General features: G+C 44.3%; 1 protein-coding gene across 2 annotated transcripts in view; it reads right to left on the reverse strand.

Moving 5' to 3' along the window:
• The window catches only part of LOC117517571 (connector enhancer of kinase suppressor of ras 2-like), a 123,595-nt gene that overhangs the window by 69,061 nt on the left and 31,704 nt on the right, over positions 1 to 22,830 (reverse strand). For both annotated transcript variants that reach the window (XM_034178649.1, XM_034178648.1), the window contains exons 2-4: positions 18,862 to 19,025; positions 11,315 to 11,517; positions 561 to 648 (exon numbers count right to left, since the gene is read on the reverse strand). In XM_034178649.1, coding sequence (XP_034034540.1) covers positions 561 to 648; positions 11,315 to 11,517; positions 18,862 to 19,025 — 455 coding nt within the window. The remainder of the gene's footprint in view (positions 1 to 560; positions 649 to 11,314; positions 11,518 to 18,861; positions 19,026 to 22,830) is intronic.

Here is a 22,830-nt window from a genome sequence, read left to right on the forward strand (position 1 = left end):
ATACTGATAAAGATAGTGACGATTTGGGATATTGTGAAATGTGCACATAAATGGGCTAACTGGAATAAATGTATTATGTATTAATATATGTATTATTATTATCATCATCATTATTACATCCAAACCTTTCATGTAACTATTTGCTCTGAATTGTCTAGGTTTGCACTTTATTACATCAGCTAACCACAAGTTATGAGTTTTATTTAACTGGTCACATCAAACATAAACGCTTGTGTTTCTAATAACCTAATTAATGTACAGGCACAATGAAGTACAGCGAAAAACATAAAAAAATCTGATCAGAATTCAATTAATCTAAAGTTAAATATTTCTTGTTTTACTGTCGACAGCTGAAAATATATACTGAAGAAATTAATGCAAAAAAGTAAAATCAAGACATGAATGTGCAGGTGTTTGTAAGTAAAGTCATTTTGGATACTTGTGTAAAAGTATATCTTATAAAGGACAGTGATTTTCAAAATTAATGACACACGTTTTCTGAGCCTGGGAATACAGTTACTCCAACTTGGTGGAGGCCACTATGATCTGCGTTTATTTACCTGTTGGACGATGGTGGTGAGCTCCAGACACAGCTGGATCACATTGTTCCTGGTGATGGAGTAATCTGCCACTGCAGCAAACGGAGACCTGAAAAAAGAAGGAGCACATGGAATGAACAACGACATCATTCTTCCTTTAAGGGCAAGTCCGTGGGCAATCAAACATTAGGAAATTCTTTTAGTACTTGTTCATGTTTTAGACAATAAAATGATTGGACAAGATAGAACACAATAACAGCTTACACTGGATCAGGATCAGCTCACGCTTTCATCTGCAATCTGCAGACGATACCACAAATCACCCCTGCCGCACAAAGTTTAATTAAATCATTTAACATCTAAAAACGTGTTTGAGTTTATTTTCATTTTTAAAGCTACAGTGTGTATGATTTATGGCTGATTATGAGCAGAAATGTAATATATCCTTTGTAACTATCCTTTGATTCAATTCAATTTATTACAATTTATATAGCACCAAATCACAACAAAGCTGCCTCAAGATGCTTCTTACAAGTAAGGTCTTACCTTACCAACCCCCAGAGCAAGAACAGGTAAGGAAAAACTCCCTCTGATGATATTGAGGAAGAAACCTCAAGCAGACCAGACTCAAAGGGGTCACCCACTGTTTATGCCATTCTAACAGTTACAAGGTCTTTACAAAGTTTAACAAAGTTTTATCAGATTGATTTGTGTATAATTATCTGCAACAATGAACCTATGTGTTTTCATAAGATTAGAATAAGCAGTTTATGGTTGCATGACCCCTCATAAACGCTGCCATGTTGCAAAGCCATGTTGACACCATAGCCAAAAAGGGACATACATAAAGAAGAGAAATACGTTATCTGTTCCCAACATTAGGGGAGTCAATCCTCTCAACATTTGATATTCAATTACTCAAAAACTTACTATCACACAGATATCATTCAAATATGTATATAATGTACAGAATATGAACTAAACATATGTGTGTGTGTATATATATATATATATATATATATATATATATATATATATACATATATATATTTGTGCTGTATTATATCATTTTTTATATTTTAAGAATGTTTTCCCCAAAATCTGCTGTTTTAGCTATCTCCACTGGAATACGAAGTTCAAACTTTCAGCACATTCTCCTCCCTGGCATGGGTTGAAAATGCCTGATCCTAATTATTTTAACATTTTCTGTCAGATAAGAAGATAAGTGAATGCCTGTATCAAATTTACAATCAGTTTATGTGTATTTAGCAATTTATAACAATTTGTAATCAGGATCTCAGAGTCTCCATTTCACATGAGGTCCAGACCCCTTGGATCTGCTAACCATCACCCTGACAACCATATTATAGATAAAGGCACATATAGGTGATAATCTGGAAGCACCTTGCCTAAACTAACTTTGTATACAATTAGAGTGATAACGATGCATATTTTCTGGGTAAACCAGGCATTTTAGGTTGATCCTAATGATGGGAACGGAGGGTTGCTCCTCAAAACAATGTCTACTGGTTGCTAGTGCAGACTAACAAGTCTGAGAACCCACTTTTATTATGAAATGGAGGATCATACATATTACATGAGAAGTCAAGAAAACACAAAATGAAACCTGGAATACTGAAATTTAATGAGAATGTTGTTTCAGATAGGTGCCCTATATTTGCTATTTAAATTCACTTAATAATTGTCATGGTTTGGTCCTGGACCTGGACCTGCCCAGAACTTGCTTTTGTCCCCCAGTCTCCGTCCATTTCCCTGTCTTGGTCCTTCTGTTTAGCTCTGAGTGTTTATTTTCTGTTTCTTACACTTTAGTCTTGGTTTTATGATTTGTTACACTTCACCCACGTTAAGTTTGGTTCTGGTTCTAGTTCTAGTCTCTGTCTCTTATTTAGTCATTCTGTGTTATCACATTAGGTTTTGAGGATTATGTTACACTTCAGCCACTTATTGAGTTCTGTTCTAGTTTAGTCTTCATCCTTTACTTTCTGGTTCTGTGTTGAGCACATTAATCCTTCAGGTTTTTCTGTACTCTCCTGCCACACATTGAGTTCTCATCTAGTTTAGATCCAGCCTTTAATTTTCTGTTCTGTTTCTGCCTTTTCATTTGTTTATTCTGTTTCCCACATTTGTATTCTATGTATTATTATTATTTCCTAATTGTTTAACATTTGTTCTGTCACATTCCTCTTTTCTGCTTTTGTCTGACACACCCACCTGTCACTCCACTCTTGTCTCACTCAGCCACGCCTTCTTTCCTGCACCTGCATCTCATCACGCCCTGATCATCCTCTGCTTTTAAACCCCTTGTCTTCCACAGCTCACTGCTAGTTCGTTGTGCATTTTGCCTCGTTCCTAGCCTGTCGTGTGTTTTCTGCCATAGTCTGTTTTCTTGCCGTGTTTGACCTTCGCCCGTTATGACCTAGCCTTTTGCCTGAGCCAGTTAACCTGCTTCTCTGTGCCTGAACCCTGCTTGTTTTTGACTCCGTTTTTGCCTCCTCTGATACACCTGTTTGCCCGTGCTGGAACTCTGCTTGTTACTGACCACGCCACCGCCTCACTGTCTGTACCTCCGCCTGCCTGCTTGTCATCCAGTGTACCAACCTGAGCCAGTTTTTGATTAAACCTTTTTCTAAATCCCACCTCTGAGCAATGAGTCTGCATTTGTGTCCACCCGCCTGTCGTGCCATTTCCTCACAGTTCCTGATAATAATGTCACCTTTGAACTATCAACATTCATCTCACAAACACACACACACGCACGCACAATCCCACAGAGAACCAAGAGAGAATAAAGCGACATATAAACAGAATTGCTCTATGTCTTTTGTGTATCTTGTCAAAATCATTTTAGAAAAGGCCTTTGCTCCTCTCATCATAATGTCACCTGACTGGTTACAGCGACAAAACTTTTATTTATTTATTTAAGGGTTGATATAAAGCAAATTCCCCAAAACCCATTGCATAATGTCATTAAAATAAATAAATAAATAAATGTTTGTTTTATTCAGGGCAGCACAGTGGCTTAGTGGTTAGCACTGTTGTCTCACAGCAAGAAGGTCATGGGTTTGATTCCCACCTGTGGCCTTTCTGTGTGGAGTTTGCATGTTCTCCCGGTGTTTGTGTGGGTTCTCCCTGGGTGCTCTGGATTCCTCCCACATCCAAAGACATGCAGGTTAGGTGGACTGGAAACTTTAAATTGTCTGTAGGTGCTTGCGTGTGTGTGTGTGTGAATGTATTTGTTTGTCTATATGTGGCCGTGTGACAGGCTGCCGTCCTATCCAGGGGGTACCCCGGCTCACTCCCCGTGACTGCTGGGATAATCTCCAGCCCCCTGTGACCCTTAAGTAAGTGGAGTAAGTGGTTGAAGATATGTGTTTCTTTCATTTTGAAAAGACTTGTTTCTACGTTTAATCTGCAGACCAGTACACAGCGCATGAATACACTATACACTAGACAATTAAATTAAATTCCTCACATTAGTGCAGCGGATAAATAAAAAATGCTTCAAATGGTGATGCAAGCACCAAATTTGCCACACATACTCCTTAGACTTTCTTTAAATATGCTGAGTGGCCACTTGAACTTTCAATAGGCGGCCAAGAAGGGGTCATTTGAAGAATTACACAGGGGTCAAAATTTTAAAATGCTCCAATCATATTGAAAGGTATTCCATATTATTTGTCTGATCATAAAGATTCCAAAAAGGTATAGTTTGGACTATCTGTGACCGGATGTTCTGGAGTTATGGGGTAAAAAGAGCAAGAATGTGACAAAGGTCACTTTCAATTTGTACAGGGGTCAAAAGTTAAAGTTGCTCCAATTTTGGTAAAAAGTGATGCAAATTATTAGTTGAGTGAATATGGTTTTAAAAAGGAACAGTTTGCATCATGTATCATGCTGAGCAAGAAATATCTCCTGGATGCACTGGGGCACTTCATCAGTGATGTATCCTGGGGTCATCGAGTGTTTCGGGTCTCACAACATTAGACACCCTCGTCCAGGTGACCCAGACAGGGTTGATCAGGCCCTAGCTAATGTCCCAGCAGCAACCCACGGATCAGCCCTCTTCAACCATAGCCACCTGGTGGCTTTCTCTGCAGCCTCGCTCGCGGCACGAATGGCCTTCTTCTTGGCCGCTCCTGTGATGCCCAGCCAACTGAAAACTTTGCAGAGCGAGCATCCTGCAAACCCTCTACAGCCAACTTCTACGGCTTCGTAGTAGGTCCTCCAGCCTTGGTTCCTGCACTTCTCCACCAGCTCTTGATACCTGGCCCGTTTCCTTTCGTTTGCTTCCTCTATGCGGTCCTCCCAAGGCACTGTGAGTTCCAGCATGATAAGATGTTTTGAAGCTTCGGAGGTAATGATCAAGTCTGGTCGTAGCGATGTTATGGCAATGTGCTGTGGGAAATTCAACTGCTTTCCAAGATCAGCTTGTAGCTGTCAGTTAGAAGCTGTGTGGAGGAGGCCTGTTGTTGTTTTTGCCTGTGCTTGGGGTTTTTCTCCTGCTCTGATGAAGGTGACTTCCTTCCTCTTACAGTGGTGCTGCCCACAAGTGTTAATAGCTGAGGCTAGGCTCTCAGCAATTGATTTAAACACCTGGCCATGGCGCCACCGGTAACGACCATCCACCAGGGCTTTGGGGCAGCTGCTGAGAATATGCTCTAATGAGCCTCTTCCAGTGCAGAGTGGGCAGGAAGGTGTTTCGTTCTTCCCCCAGGCATAAAGGTTCACTGGGCTTGGCAGGGCAACGTAGACTGCTTGCACCAGGAATCGGACACAGAAGAAGTCTGCCTGCATGATGTTTGCCCAGGTGATCCTGCGCTGCAGTGTACTCTCCCACTTCGTCCATGCTCCTTGCTGCCGGAGTCCTACTGCCCTGCTCACCCGTTCCTCCTCCACCCCTGCACGGACCTCCTGCAGGAGCAGCTGGTGTTTCTCCTTACCCTTGGCCTTGCTGACCTGAGCTTTTGGGAAAAAACCCAATCCTGCTCGGCCAGTTGCCAGGGTGCCCACCAGGGCCTTCTATCTCAGGCGTGACTCTGCCATCTCCACTGCCATCTCTGCTTTCCATTTCCTTCCTGTTCTCACCTCAATGCCTGCTGATGACATCTTTTCATCCCTGGAGTCCCTATACTGTAGCGCTTCTTGTGTGCGCGCTTCTTGTGTGCGTGCCACTTTAAACTCCTCAGTGAGACCACTGAACGGTAGCTGCAAGGTGCTGCTCATCCCATACAGTGCTGCACTGGTGAGGCTGCATGGTAGGCCCAGGCACTTCCAAAGAAAGCCACTGATCATCCTTTCGAGGGACTCAGCTCATGTTTAGTTATCATGTTACAGGGTAGCATATGTCACATGTCATAGAATCCAATGGATGCTAACCTTTACTTTGCAAACCAAGCAGGCAACACAGTCAAAACTATTCCATTTATTAATTCTATTAGATCAACCAGTAATTTGCACCACTTTTTACCAAAATTGGAGCAACTTTAACTTTTGACCCCTGTACAAACTGAAATTGACCTTTGTCAGTGATTTTGCTGTTTTTACCCCATAATTCCATAACATTCATTCACAGAGAGTCCAAACTATACCTTTTTGAATCTTTATGATCAGACAAATAATAATACAATAACATGCTTTTGGAGGGCGGTATGCATTTTCAGAGGCCCAACATTCACGCCCAGTCGCCCAAAATGACAGATATTCGCCCGAGTTGTCATTTTGGGCGACTGGGCGTGAATGGAGGGACTCAGAAAATGCATACCGCACGACAACAGCATGTTATTTGCATTATTATCACTTTTTACTGAGATACACAACACATAACGCGTACATAACAAGTTGGCTCACTTTAACTTTTGTCATGTCGGCTGGCACGCGCGCTCTCCAAATTCACCAGTGCGTCCTCATCAAGCTGGCTGCTCATGGCTGCTATGGTAGTCGTACAATCCAAGACAAAATCATCCGGAATATCCATATTGGGAACAACAGTAGAGAAACACTTTTTTTTCCCCCTCTGCGGACAGTTCTTGGGCTGCGTGCGCGTTATGACGTCATTTGTTTATGCACAGCAGGCGGGTATAGTCAGATAGTGTCGATGTAAATCTACGATACCAGCCCAGCAAAGCCCCGGTAAAGTGATAATAATATGGAATACCTTTCAATATGATTGGAGCATTTTTAAATTTTGACCCCTGTGTAATTCTTCAATTGACCCCTTCTTGGCCGCCTATTGAAAGTTCATGTGGCCACTCGGCATTTTTAAAAGAGTAATGTCTAAGGAGTATGTGTGCCAAATTTGGTGCTTGCATCGCCATTTGAAGGATCCCTCAGTAAATATTCACTTATCTGCTGCACTACATTAAAGGGGTTATATTGTGCAAAACATTTAAATAATTGAACTTTTACAGTTAAATGTGGCTAGATTTGTTGTTAAACCTCCTCAAAGATCCTTGTCTGTTTATGCTTAAAAGCAAAAGATTTGTTTGAATCAGTTTATTTTAGACTCCTGTGACATAAGCAGCAGTGGCCTTGGTGGCCACAAGCTTAAGCTTTGGAAATTAAAGAAAATAACAAGAAAAAAAAACCTCTTTTCATGACAACACATTTATCTCTGCTTTGGCTACCAATAAATTCATACAAACTCCATGATTGTGTGGACAAGATTTCATGTTATTCAGCTTTTGGTGCATAGCTGCTTTTATTTGTCTGATTTAGCACATTTTTGTGCTGAAATGATTTCTCTTTCTCACAGACCCTATTCACTGCATATGTCGCTGGTCCATATCCCTCACTCTCTTTTTGGTTCATGGCCAAATTCATACATATTCCTTTCTCCTGGGTTGTGACGAGATATGACTATGCTATTTGAGTTTTAGAACGTAACCCACTGTGAAACCATCTTTGACTTAGTATTCTACTTTTCCAAAGCCTTTGAATATGTCAACTAATTCCATAATTTCATGTCCTACTTGCTTGGTGCGACATGCCCATGTGATTGATGGGAAAGTGACGGACCATTGTTACACTGGCTCCTCTCTGCCCTCTTCTGAAAAGCCACATTCTATGTAGGTGAAACTTCCCATTACAGCAACAGGCAGTCATGGGCTATTCTTAAAGAAAAGGTTATATTTTTGTTGTGTTTGTTTGTTTGTTGGGCGGCATGGTGGATTAGTGGTTAGCACTGTTGCCTCACAGCAAGAAGGTCCTGGGATCACTTCCCACCTGGTCTTTCTGTGTGGAGTTTACATGTTCAATCGGGTTCCCTTCAGATGCTCTGGCCTGTTCCCACATGCACAGACAAGAAGGTTAGGTGAACTGTAAACTTTAAATTGACCATCAGTGTGTGAATGAGTTTGTCTGTCTATTTGTGGTCCTGTGATAGACTGGCGTGTTACAGCAAATATCGTCACAGGGCATATATTGTCGCCACGATGATGCCAATGTTCAAAGGCACCGGCACATACTGTCCCAAGCGATAATATATACCAACAATCAAGGCACATATCATCGCCAGTCATCAGAACAAGAAGTAAAACATGATGTTTTTATTAGGATTTTTTTTCTGTCACACACACACACACACACACACACACACTCACTCACTCTCGTTACATCCATCAAGGTCAATAGTCACTCCTGGTAAACTCCATCTAATTAGTAATATGCTATTTAAATTCAGCGGGTGGTGTCCTCTGATCTGAGGTCGTAGCCCAAAGGTGTTTTTATTTTTTTGAGAGTGGCTCCCAGGGGTGCTTGCAGCGCTGTCAGGAGGGCAGGGTGGCACATAGGGAGGGGCCGTTGGGAGGCTGCAGGCAACCCCATTGCCAGAGACCATTGCGTGTTGACCGGTAACCCACAATGCGGGCAGGCAGTGCACGGAGGTCTAAAAAGTAGGCTTCCCGTGGATGCGCACCGAGTTCAATTCTGCCGTTTTATTCAAAGCGTTCAGGTCATATTGGATCAGTAATTCTAAAAATGCTGGCACTTCTGCTTCTGATGGCGGTGACAGAACAGGGTGCACGGTGGGGACCCTGAACCCTTACACTATGCATAAGCACAGTGACAATTTCGGATGAAATATTCACCGTGCGGTGTGTGTGGTTGCTGAGTCCTCTCGCACCCCTTCCTTCCTCACTATGGGTTTGCCAAAGCACGCAGTTGAACAGAAAATGGCTGTCACGTGGTGATGTGATCCCCAAAGTGAGACTTAAGTGGTGCAAATCACAAGAGAAATTTTATTTCATCATTCATGTGGCCTATTTTGGAACCATGAAATGACACTTGCAAGGAAATCCTCCTATATTGCCTTCTGATTTAAATATTTTTTTAATACTCGTTTTATATTTAGTATCGTAGCCATCGGAGCGAACAGAAGGCAACAACTGGCACGATTCCAAATGAGAAATACGTATGAAATAGCCCCTGCCAGCTACAGCGCACATTTAAACAGGTGCCTTTTGCTGTGAAGTCCTATTCAGCGTTCACAATATTCTATTTTCATGCACGCGCAGACGAGGATGATTCTGGCTGCTGCTGGCTGAACAACCACATGGGGATTTACCGACAGTTCTTGCACTGATCCACAGATTTACATTTGAATCCAACGTGCTCAGTCTTGTTTTTTGATCATCACTTGTGTCCCATGAAGTACAACATGGCTGCAGTATGCAAACTTTTCAACATACTGTTGAAGAAGGCCTTATTGTTTCATCAAACGTTATTGAATTATTGAAAATCTGCCCTGTCTATCTGCCTGCCTCTCTCTCTCTCTCACTCTCACATACATACACATACATGCCAACGATGGCATGAAAAAAACAGATTTATTTCCATCGTTTTCCCCATGACAACACAGAAAATCAAACAACAAAGATAAAAACAAAATAAAACAAAAAACAGAAATACTTAAAAATAGCTACAAAGCCATCTATATATATAAATTAATAAAATACAAAATTATTATGACTTCCCTCTCTCTCTCTCTCTCTCTCACACACACACACACACACACACACACACAAAACTGTTTCTGCATATGGGTGACAATATGTACCAATTTTCATGGCACATATTGTAGCTGGTGCTGTGGATTGTATGTAGTAACACACCTGGCACATATTGTCCCTGGTGATAATATGTGTCGCAATGGGGCCATGAATGTCGGCAAATATCGTGGTGACAATACATGCTTTGTGACAATATGTGCTGTAACATGGTGCTCTGTCCAGGGTGTACCCTGCCTCTCGCCCTATGATTGCTGGAATAGGCTCCAGCACACCACAACAGTCCAAAAACAGGGGACAACGAATTGGTGTATCAGCGTTTCAGTAATTCTGAACTCTAAGTAAGAATATCCCTGGGCATGAAGACAATAACCACTACGACATTTTACCCCAATGGTCTGAACTTGCCTGGGCAATTCCTGAATCGACCTAAGTGTGTGCCACATTTGGCCCAAATCAGGGAGAAAAATCAAATCCATTTTCCTTGACCTTTTCACTTTTGTCAAAAATGAAATTTTAAAAGCAATTTCACAGCCTCCTTCACTAACATACCAAGTTCAGCAGAAATCAGTCAAAGCAACTTGGAGGAGCAGACCAACATACAGACAGGCAGACATGATCTTGACCCCAATTATTCACATTTGGCTAATTTGACCTTGACTAGGCAATTGTCAATTTTCAAGTTGTGCTGCCGAGACTCCCGGTTAGTAAGCCGGGAGTCGCGTGTTTGGTGTCGTTCAAAACAACAGCTTGTTATGACGCCTCGCGGCTAACCGAATGGTTGTTATGGGCCAGTTACCGTGTTTGTGAAGCGTGTGTTCTCCAAAAAAGCGAAAATTAAAAAGCGAAACACACAGTCTGCAAGTCTGAGCAAAAAAGAGAAGAGTGACGGACTTCTGCTGAGGAGCTTCTTTCAGAGTGTTGGTCAGTGTGGTCCCAGTGTGAGGGGAGTGCTGAACCCCTCACACCAGCCAGACACAGACAGCAGCCAGACAAATAGCAAACTTTGACTGTGGGTGCCCGGCCACCGGGTCAATAGTCACTCCTGGTTGTTATGATGCCTCACAGAGCGGCTAACTGATCCGTTGTTATGACACCTCATGGAGCAACTGACCGATCGAACCTGGACGCCGATTAAACGATGTCTCCGAAAGTCAACGTAAGTCCAGATTTCTTGTTTTGTTTTGTTAGTGCAGTGTGACTGGGGCTTTATATTCGTTGGTGGGAAAGTTCAACGACCAAAATACCAACATTCTGGGCGCAATGAACATGTTTTCACTATTATTTGATTTCTTTGTGCGACTGATATTGTTATTCACGCATTCAAAAGGCGATTCCTACCTCCACCCAACTCCAACCACACACAAGAAAGTTTCTTGACAGTTCTTGTTGTTGAACAAAACCGTGTCTTCCTAAACGGACAGAGTTGTGACGTCATCGCGCATGCGCATAGGTGCTGCTCTATCGCAACTTGAAAATCCCCCATTCCAGAACCTACTTATATAAATGTGCAAAGTTTGGTGTACATCGAAGTAGAAAATATATAAATATATGTTTCACCCCAATGATCCTGACATTTGCTAAAACATACCCCCTAAAGGGCAATTCTGGGTCAACCTAAATGGACTTAACAACACTGGCTGAAATTGGGCCTAGCCCCTTGGAAGAGTAATGGAACAAGCAAACAAACAAACATTTCAAAAATTATAGTATGATGTTCAAAACAATGCACTTTTTTTTTCCAAATCTCACCTGTCTAACCACGCAAGAAGGCTTTTGGCTGCAGCGATCAGATCCACCACAGAGGTCAGGAAGTCGTTGGGCAGCTTGCGTGTCGCTCGGCTGTCATAATGGCCACTACGCCGCTTCCCGGTGATGAAGTTCTGCAGATTCTTGGCAGATGCGCCAAGCTTATGAGAAAGTGTCTTCAGATTCTCAGTCTCGAGCCCGTAATTCTGGCAAAGAGAGGAAAGTAAATTTGTTCTGTTTGAGCAGTTTGTGTCTGTTTGTGTTGACGCTGCTGCATTCCAAGAGTTTTTCCAGTGTGAAGACTAAAGGTTTGTTGTCATGATACTACATACTGGGGAGGGGACACACGAGAGACCTGTCTGCAACCGATGAAGATGCTCATACAGAATGTGACAAATGTGAAGAGCAGAAACACTGACCTATACACCCTGGCAGAGATCACTCTGCCTGTCTGGAGGAAACAGAACACTCATTTCATCACGTGCACGGCTGCGGGCGTCACAGTTTCTGAGGAGGGGAGAGCACGGCAGGAGGGCAACTAATCATATTTAATACAGCAGTGCCTGAGAGACTTAAAACTAAATCCCAGTTACGTAAGAAGCTTAGGGGCTGAAGCAAGGCCCACCGTGCAGTGATGGAGGATGACAGGACTGTAGATTCAGACAGCATCTGTGACATCAGTCCACTAAATCGCCATCCAATCCCTCTCCCTATCTGTTGGGCTAAAACTTGCTCAACAACATCTCTGCTCCTCCACTTATAGTTTTCTTTCACAACCCCATCACCATCTTTTCCTCTTGTCACTATTCGCTGCAGTACACTTAATGAAAGGCGTTAGAGGGCTGATGCAAACGCAGCACACTCTACATGCCACAATACAAATGTACAAATAAATATACTGTGCTGCTTGAAAGTTTGTGATCCGCTTAAGTTCTTACAAGTTTGAAATATTTTAAGACAACAAAAATAAAAACAAATAAAACAAAAATTCAGGCTTTTTATATCAAAATTTCTAAAATAATGCCCTTTAAACTCACAGTGAAAAGTAATCTCTACATCATGAATTAAAATAAATAAAAACCTAAAAGCCAAAATGATGATGTGAATAAGTAAGTGCACCCTACAAACCATCACTTTTACAGCCAGTCTTCTTCAAATAAGTCAGGGGATGGATACATGAACATTTCCAATACACTGATTATGTCTTAGACTTTATTTACATCAGTTATGAAGAAATACAAACAGTATGATAATCTATGGTAAATCTAAGGGACGGTGCAAAAAGGAGACAAGTGAGGAAAGCCACCAGGACACTCAGACAACCAAGAAGAAGTGATCGACTTCTGTGGCTCCGACTGTAAAATTTGGGTATAGTGGAAGTTTTGCATTTTGCATCATAGCTTCATAGTAGAGTGGAGCAGATAAGAATGTTCTTTCAACAAAACAGCTCAAATCTAGGCTGCATCTTTGATGTGGCTTCTGGCAAATTGTAGTTGAACTTTCAAGTATTCTTTTTTTATTGTTCTCTATACCACTTCACCGTGAAGCTGTATAACTAGTGATACAAAATTTATAATATATATCTGTAATGGTGGTTTTGAATATGTATGACTTCATCAGATGAATTCAGCGTGACTTCATTGTGAAGTCATTCATCAGTCACAAATATTAATATGTGCCTGTAGATCATCCATGTAGGCTTCCTGGTTGTTGAGATATACAAAAAAAGATGTTTTTCAGACCATCTTTTCCTTAATCTTGACCTTTGACCAAACTATTCAAAAATTTAATCACTTTAAGCTATCTATCCAAGTAATATTCCCACCAAGTTAGGTCCTGGATGGCAACTACCCAGGCAGATAAGCAGACCATCCCCATATTTACTCTCAAAAGTAACCATCTATCTGCTACAGGCAGGTGAAATGTGGGCATCTCTTTGACCTTCTCCAGCCACTGACGTCCTCAACACTCAGGAACCTACACACTGGATAATGGCCAGAGAAACGCCATATGGTCAAAGTATCGTAGCTGACGTTGATTCAAAATGCAAGCAATACTCCTCATTTTAGTCTCTCTAAGTTACAGATTTTGTTTGACAAGTCACTCCAGCAGTACCCAAGGATCCTCCAAAGAAACCGAGTGCCAAAGATATGCACTCATCACATTAGCTTACTGGTTGGAGTCCAAGTTACCTAACCATGCAGTAAGACTGGAAGCACTAGAACGTTAAACTCTTGGACCTTCATGTTCATCCAAAGTTATCGGCATTGCCAAACACCTCTGTTCAAGACACCTTACATTCTTCCCAAAAGTCTCTTGACCTATTAGCCAGCCTTGGTTTGACTGAAGTATTTGTGAACATCCAACAGGAGCAGAAATCCCATTTGTATGTACAACTATAAATTAAACCTGATGAAGGTTTAGAATCTTAAGACACTTAACTCATTGAGTGCCAGCCATTTTCAAAGTTCAGAACATCCCAGTGCCAGAATTTCTTCAGCACTTGAGTGTTTTTTCAAGACCCATAGAAAATTGAGTTCTATGTCCATGTCAACAACAAACATACCACAAGAAAAGAAAAGAGAAGAAAAGAAATTGGCTCGATGACGCGTCTTTGGCGCGGGGCGTTACTATCGGAATAGATGCGTTTTAGAGTCAATGGCATCGAGTGAGTTAATCAGCATGGTCTCAGTTCACCCAGCTGTAAATGGGTATTGGCGTTGGCTGGGGAAGTAACCTGAGTCAGACTTCCACAAATTTTGTTACTGGTATGTCCTAAAAATTCCAATAATTTCTTTTAAAATTTATTTCATGACTTAAAATTTCCTCAACCTCAGTCAGCTCCAGGGTTCCACCTTTGGGATGGCGCAGTGATATTGCAACTACATGGTATCAAGTAATTTGTCTGAAATAACCATGAACAGTTCAAGAAAAATACAAAGTATCATTGGTACATGTATGACTACAAATAGCACATCTATTCAAACACATAATCAAAATGTTACCAGTTCAATGAAAGCACATTGGTCATAGTTGGTTTAATTTTGTTCCTAGTGGAAAATAAGAAAAATAAACTCCAAGTGTTTACAATATTGAATATGTTTTCTTGGTTACATGTGATACTCAAATACTGTATTTTCTGGAGAATAAATTGCTTTTTTTTTTTTTTTTTTTTGCTAATTTGAGAGGTCCTGCAACTTATAGTTCAGTGCGACTTATACTCCGGAAAGAGTATGCAAAGTTGAGTATGGCAACAGAATATTTTTTACATTTCTTATGACTTTCAAGTCAAACAGCCACCTGTTTCTTTCCAACGACTGTCAACATCAAGTTTCTTTCCAACGACACAGTAACGTCTGCTGATGGTCTTTGCTTCTGCTATGTGTCCAAGAACATGAGGGAGAGGCTCATTAAATTACTTGAGGCTGGTCACAGCCCTTCTTCAATGACTGAGATGCACAAAATGGCTATGGCTAAGGATCCCGAACCCACTCCAGATCAAGAAATCATCATCAACCAGGAAGGAATCATGATTCAAATGGTCAAAACTATTGTAATATAGCAAGGTAAGCTGATTTTAAGTTTTTCTTTTTGGTCAACCTCATTAACTTGTGGTTTCAGATAACTCACGGCCTGATTTTGTGGACCCCAACTTGCATGAGTTAATGAGGGTTATCTGTACTTTGTTGATGCACCTTTGGCATCAACAACATCATGTCTTCTTGACAGTGGTGGGCACAGTTCCGATAATCCGATAACCGATAATTATAGAAGATAATGTTTTCATTTTCGGATTATCTTTTCAGATAACTTTTAAAACCATTATTGGACTACTCCCCCTCTAGCTGCCACCTTATCGTGGTGGGGGAGTTTGCATACCCGGATGATGCTAGGAGCTATGTTGTCGGGGGCTTTGTGCCCCTTGTATGGTCTCCCAAGGCAAACAGGTCCTAGATGACGGGTCAGACTAAGGGCAGTTCAGAACCTCCATGACCAGTAAAAAATCAAGGACCGAGACGTCGCCTGGTATGGCGGAGCCGGGGCCCCACTCTGGAGCCAGGCCTGGGGTTGGGGCTCGCGCGCGAGCGCCTGGTGGTCGGGCCTTAGCCCATGGGGCCTGTCCAGGCTCAGCCCAAAAGAGCGACGTGGGCCCGCCCTCCTGTGGGTTCACCACCTGCAGAGGGGGCCATGGGGGTCAGGTGCAGAGAGGATTGGGTGGCGGTCGAGGGCGGGTGGCCCGGCGGCCCGGTCCATGCTCACAGCCCCTGGCTGTTGGGATGTGGAATGTCACCTCGCTGGGAGGGAAGCGGCCTGAGCTTGTGCGGGAGGTTGAGAGATACCGACTAGAGATAGTCGGGCTCACCTCCATGCGCAGCTTGGGCTCTGGTACCCAAATCCTGGAGAGGGGCTGGACGCTTCATTTTTCTGGCATTGCCCACGGGGAGAGGCGGAGAGCTGGGGTCGCATTGCTTATTGCTCCCCAGCTCAGTCGCCATGTGTTGGAGTTCACTCCAGTGAACGAGAGGGTCGCATCCCTACGCCTTTGGGTCGGGGACAAGTCTCTCACCATTGTCTCGGCCTATGGGCCGAGTGGCAGTGCAGAGTACCCGACCGTCTTGGAGTCCCTGGGAGGGGTACTAGACAGCGCTCTGACTGGGGACTCCATTGTTCTCCTGGGGGATTTCACGCCCATGTGGGCAGCGACAGTGAGACCTGGAGGGGGGTGATCGGGAAGCACAGCCTCCCCGATCTGAACCCGAGTGGTGTTCAGTTGTTGGACTTCTGTGCTAGTCACAGTTTGTCCATCACGAACACCATGTTCGAGCACAAGGGTGTCCATAAGTGCACGTGGCACCAGGACACCTTGAGCCGGAGGTCGCTGATCGACTTTGTAGTCATATCATCTGACCTTCGGCCACGTATCTCGGACACTCGAGTGAAGAGAGGGGCAGAGCTGTCGACCGATCACCACCTGGTGGTGAGTTGGATCCGCTGGGAGGGGAGGAAGCCGGTCAGACCTGGCAGGCCCAAATGTATCATGAAGGTCTGCTGGGAACGACTGGCGGAACCCTCTGTCAGCGAGGTCTTCAACTCCCACCTCCGGGAGAGCTTCTCCCAGATCCCGGGGGAGGTTGGAGACATGGAGTCCGAGTGGACCATGTTCTCCACCTCCATTGTCGATGCGGCCGCTCGTAGCTGTGGTCACAAGGTCTCTGGTGCCTGTCGCGGCAGCAATCCCCAAACCCGGTGGTGCACGCCGGAAGTAAGGGATGCCGTCAAGCTGAAGAAGGAGTCTTACTTATCTTTGTTGGTAGGTGGAACCCCGGAGGCAGCTGACAGGTACCGGCAGGCCAAGCATGCTGCAGCCGTGCGGTCGCAGAGGCAAAAATTCGGGTCTGGGAGGAGTTCAGGGAGGCCATGGAGGAGGACTATCGGTCGGCCGCGAAGAGATTCTGGCAAACCGTCCGATGCCTCAGGAGGTGGAAGCAGCTCTCCACCAGCACTGTTTACGGTGCGGGTGGGGAGCTGTTGACCCTGACTGGGGATGTTGTCAGGCGGTGGAAGGAATACTTGGAGGATCTCCTCAATCCCATCGTCACGTCTTCCGAAGAGGAAGCAGAGACTGGGGACTCAGAGGCGGACTCATCTATTGCCCAGGCCGAAGTCACCGAGGTGGTTAGAAAGCTCCTCGGTGGCAAGGCTCCTGGGGTGGATGAAATCCGTCCTGAGTACCTTAAGTCTCTGGATGTTGTGGGACTGTCTTGGCTGACACACCTCTGCAACATCGCGTGGCGATCGGGGGCAGTGCCTCTGGATTGGCAGACTGGGGTGGTGGTCCCTCTGTTTAAGAAGGGGGACCGGAGGGTGTGTTCCAACTATAGGGGGATCACACTCCTCAGCCTCCCCGGTAAGGTCTATTCCAGAGTACTGGAGAGGAGAATTCGACCGATGGTCGAACCTCGGATTCAGGAGGAGCAGTGTGGTTTTTGTCCTGGTCGCAGCACACTGGACGAGCTCTACACGCTCCATCAGGTGCTCTAGGGTTCATGGGAGTTCGCCCAACTAGTCCACATGTGTTTTGTGGATCTGGAGAAGGCGTTCGACCATGTCCCTCGGGGCACCCTGTGGGGGGTGCTCCGGGAGTACAGGGTCCAGGGTCCTTTGCTAAGGGCTATCCGGTCCCTGTACGACCGCAGCAGGAGCTTGGTTCGCATTGCCGGTAGTAAGTCAAACCTGTTTCCAGTGCACGTTGGCCTCCACCAGGGCTGCCCTATGTCACCGGTTCTGTTCATTATTTTTATGGACAGAATTTCTAGGCGCAGCCAGGGTGTAGAGGGGGTCTGGTTTGGAAACCACAGAATCTCGTCTCTGCTGTTTGCGGACGATGTGGTTCTGTTGGCTTCGTCAAATCAGGACCTTCAGTGTGCACTGGGGTGGTTTGCAGCCGAGTGTGAAGCGTCCGGGATGAAAATCAGCACCTCCAAATCCGAGGCCATGGTTCTCGACCGGAAAAAGGTGCTTTGCCCTCTTCAGGTCGGTGGAGTGTCCTTGCCTCAAGTGGAGGAGTTTAAGTATCTCGGGGTCTTGTTCATGAGTGAGGGACGAATGGAGCGTGAGATCGATAGACGGATCGGTGCAGCATCTGCAGTGATGCGGTCACTGTATCAGACCGTTGTGGTGAAGAGAGAGCTGAGCAGGGGGGCAAAGCTCTCGATTTACTTGCTTTGGTAGGTCCATACTATATTGCCCCTAAACTGAGATATGACCCACGGTGAGGACAGGGACGAGCAAGCAAGCGAGGACAACCCGCCACTGCATAGGAGGACATGCACAGGGACAGAGCCATAAGCCCACACTGCCAGGAGGTGAGCAGCAACCAAGGGGGACTGCAGACCAGCCACTCAACTCAAAATAATGCACCCAACACCCCACATGGGTGTGACATTGCACTGTGGAGCATTAGATACAGACCACAAACCCTAACAGTGGGTATGACCCAGAACATCACAGAGACAGCATGCCAATGCACTTTGTGGAACCGTCCACCAAAGCAAAAGCCAGTGACACCACCACGCACCACAGGATGCCCTAAGTCCAAGCACCAAACACTGGTTCAGAGGGAGGAAACACCCCCTCAGGTGTCTTCACCAGACACACACTATCCCCAGCCACCCGAGAGGTGAATAAACTGACCAGAGGGGGCCCACCACAAAGCAGCCACTGGCCTATTCCCTCTCAAAACCCTGGGGACCAAAGGGCAACAGCACCACCACCACATGCCAACCCGTTCCGGGTCCACAGCCACAGCTCAGGTCAGTGCCCAGAGGAATGTCCAGGGGAACTGGAGGGCAACAGCAAGACACCCCCAAGCATGGGTAGGATTCAAGAACCTTTTAGAATTTTATAGCACTTTGGCAAACATCTTTGTGGCTTTTCCTCATATCTATTATGATGTTATTAGTCATTGCTGCTCTACTGTGTATCATAATGTGATCACTTTGAAAGTGGGCCCACTGTAAATTTGTAGCTGTAAATCATTTCCAACTCACCAGAGCACAGAGCAAGTCCACAGCCTCCAGTATGAGCTCTTGATGTCCAATCCTGGACACTCCCAATGCCTCCAGCTCCTGGTGCGTGATCCGCAGCAGCTGGTCTCCGCCTACTTTCTCTCTCTCAAAAGTCTTGATGTACTGCTGCAGGCAATCATCCAGACCTGAGGAAACCACACAGGAGGCCAGGAACACTTTCAGCACAGCCTGACAGAGTGAAAATATCTATTTTCTGGATGTATCAAAGACTTGTTGGCATATTTTCCAATTAATTAGTCACAAGCTATCAGTGTGAGTTGCTCATCCAGCTTGGCATTGGCAGAATTTAATCTGGACTTGATTTTTACTGCTCTGAGACTGATGAACTTGTAATTTCTTTAGTTGTGTCCCATTTGTTGGGAAAGTGTAAGTACACGGACCCACAACAGGGGGCGCAAATGAACGGACAATGGAATAGGTCAAATAACACACTTTACTGTTGTGAATATGCACAACAAGGACAACAGATTACAATAAAGGACAAAGTCAAATTCACACAGGTGTCGTGTGGGCAGGCTCGAAGATAGGAGACGCCTCTCCAAAGTAGAACCGGAACCACACGGTTTCCTCCGCCACCAGACCCCGGGAATACTGGAGCCGCCAAGTCCCGAACTTCCAGGTGGCCACTGCCTCCGCGTGTCGGACCTGGTACTGCTGGCGAGGAATAAAGAACAGTTAAAGGAGGGCGCGTTCGCACCCAGGAATCCGAACGGCAGGTAAGCTACCTCCACCTCTCGTTGGGAAGTTCTCTCAGAGAAATGCACAAAGTCACAAAGATCACTGTCAAACAGTTAGCTGAGTACGTTACCTTCTCGGTAGAAACGATATCTCGGCAAAGAGGTGGAGACGTGGTCCTGCTGATATACTCCTGCCGATCAGATGATTGGTAACAGCTGTTGCAGGTGATGCGTGACAGCTGTCACCCTGGCTGCTCCTGTGAGGCGGCTGCGCCCTCTGGTGCCTGGAGCCCGCACTCCAGACAGGGCGCCCTCTGGTGGTGGGCCAGCAGTACCTCCTCTTCTGGCGGCCCACACAACACCATTGTCAAGTCTTTGAAGCTCAATTTCAGCTTTTAAAAACTTTCAAATAAACAAATGCTGTGTGCCTCTACTTCCTTTGCATCCTGTAGCAGGTGTCTTTTGCTAAAACAGATAAAGCAAACCGATTAATTCAGCATCTGCTGTCTACATCACTGATTTGTTTTATCTTGATAGATGAGATAGAAACTAGAAAACAGAGGCATGCACAGATTGTCATAGTTTGTCTTCTTACATACTTTGTTTTGAGGTGGGTGTGTCCACTCTAGGGACACAGATGTGACCGGCACACCTGCACTCCATCTCCAGCTGTGTATCAAATCAGATTTTTAATCACTCATAGACAGTGTCAGTCAACGTGTGTAGTACTGTATAAGAACTGGATCCATTTGAGAATGCCTAGCAACTTGTTAAATCCATCAGAATCACCTGTATCAGATGTGATTAATTCCTGTTGGCAATGCCTGTTTTTTTATGACAGTTCAACATTGCAACTCATGAGTCATAATTTCAGATGTAACATCATCACGTCAAGATCCTGAACCTAGCAACTACGAAAACAGCTATGCTGATGCAGGAAAAAATACTCTCTTTGCCTTCACATTTCCACACAGAAAATTGATCAGGAATTGATAAGTGAGTTGAAAAGGAATCAGACCGATAACTAGAATCAATAATGCTCAAAGCTTATTAATTATATCCCTAGACTTTGGCTCTTATGAATCTGTCTTTAGGTACCTGCCTGTTGTGGTTTTGAACTAATCTTGCAAATTTCCCCACAAGGGATTAATAATGGAATATTTTATCTAATCTAAATTTTCCATGTGCACAGAACTTGTGAAATGATTGGATGTTTTTGCAAAGATAGATATTAACCAGTGTCTGCTGGTGGTATTGATTTTTCAGACGGTTCACCTCCACATCTTCATGAAGAGGGATTTGCTACAGGGCTACATTACTATTCATTAGGTGTACCTAATAAACTGGCACAGTGTATATTTGTAGCCAAATACTGTAACCTCTCACTCTCTCTCACACACACACACAGAGTATCACATGTCATCGGATGACGATAATAAGCAATGCATTTAATGATCACGGTGTACAACCACCATAAACTGTTCAAGCCACTCAGATCATGTTCTTGCTACTCAACTATATAGGAGCATGTCTAATGTATTCAAACCATTAAAATGCTTTAAAACTCACAGTTTGATGGAGTTGCTAAAGTTTGATGTTGTTCGGCTGCATGCTGTTAAACACCGGCTTCTTGTTTTGAATTCAGCCTGCGAGAGTAGTTTAGATTCAAAGCTTTGATTCAAAACTTCCAATTACTCCAGAGTGGTTCAGTTGGTATTCTTGCGTCGAATTATGTAATGTCATGCGACGTTACCTTGCATTATCAATCAGTAACTTGTTTTGAATTCAGTTCGTGAAACCTTTCGATTCAATGCTTCAAAGCATGCGTTAACATTCCCAAGAGTGATTTGCACTGATATGTGCTGGGCATGTCCTGTGAGACTTCCAACACGGAGGTGCTTTTTGTTCTGTGCCATTACGCGGCTCCGTCCTGACACGCAAATTCCGCCACACGTCTTTCATTACAAAATCTCCTGTAACAGTGTAATGTGCCGAAAAAGTGCTATGTCCACGTCTCTTGCCATTTCTCTGGTAGTCAGACGACGTCCCGGATCAACACAGCCTTCACTTTGGAAATAATCTGGTCGTTTCAGCCTGTCGATGGCCGCTCGAAGCGCGGCGTGCACTCAGCCGCTGTGGGCCGTCTTTAATCCGGTTGTAATGCTCCTTAATCTGCGTGATGCCCATAAGATCTTCACCGAAAGCCATCTGAATTTTCCGAATGGTTTCCACCTGGCTCTCTCTCACAGTTTCTGAAAACATTTTGATGCAGCAAAGCGGCAGTCGCTCAGCCATTTTCCTGACAATGAAAATCCACCGAGGGGGCTGGACCACTCCTCCCACAAAGCGTGCTCACAGGCGAATGACGCAACTGACAGGCGTGAAAAAACTCACGCATGCGCACGAAGGTTCAAGCTTGGCTGATGCAATCACACGTGATTCAAATCCATATGGTTTTTGCAAAAAATAAAAAGGTCGGACAGTCTTCTAACAGACCTCATATGTCGTACTTGTGTCTGTTTGTCTTTTTGGATAGCCTTTTCAATATGTAGTATCAGAATTCTTTTTTTCTTTAATATGCATCCTCTAAAATTGGTATCATGAATGTAATGTGCTGACAAGTGAGGAGTGTGTGCTGAGAAGGTAGAGAGAATATTTTGAAGAGCTGAAGAATAAAGAAAATGAGCGAGAGAAAAGGCTGGATGATGTGGTGAGAGTAAATCAGGAAGTACAAGAGATTAGCAAGGAAGAACTGAGGGCTGCTATGAAGAGGATGAAGAGTGGAAAGGCAGTTGGTCCAGATGACATTCCAGTGGAGGCATGGAAATGTCTAGGAGAGATGGCAGTAGAGTTTCTAACCAGATTGTTTAACAAAATCTTGGAAAGTGAGAGGATGCCTGAGGAGTGGAGACGAAGTGTGCTGGTTCCTATTTTCAAGAACAAGGGTGATGTGCAGAGCTGCAGTAACTACAGAGGCATAAAGCTGATCAGCCACAGCATGAAGTTATGGGAAAGAGTAGTAGAAGATAGGCTTAGAAAACAGGTCAAGATCTGTGAGCAGCAATATGGGTTCATGCCGAGAAAGAGCACTACAGATGCAATGTTCGCTCGGAGAATACTGTTGCAAAAGTACATAGAAGGACAGAAAGAGTTACATTGTGTGTTTGTGGACTTAGAAAAAGCTTATGATAGAGTGCCAAGAGAAGAGTTGTGGTATTGTATGAGGAAGTCTGGAGTGGCAGAGAAGTATGTT

The sequence above is a fragment of the Thalassophryne amazonica genome, chromosome 9, assembly GCF_902500255.1.
Source record: "Thalassophryne amazonica chromosome 9, fThaAma1.1, whole genome shotgun sequence".
NCBI classification, from domain to species: Eukaryota; Metazoa; Chordata; class Actinopteri; order Batrachoidiformes; family Batrachoididae; genus Thalassophryne; species Thalassophryne amazonica.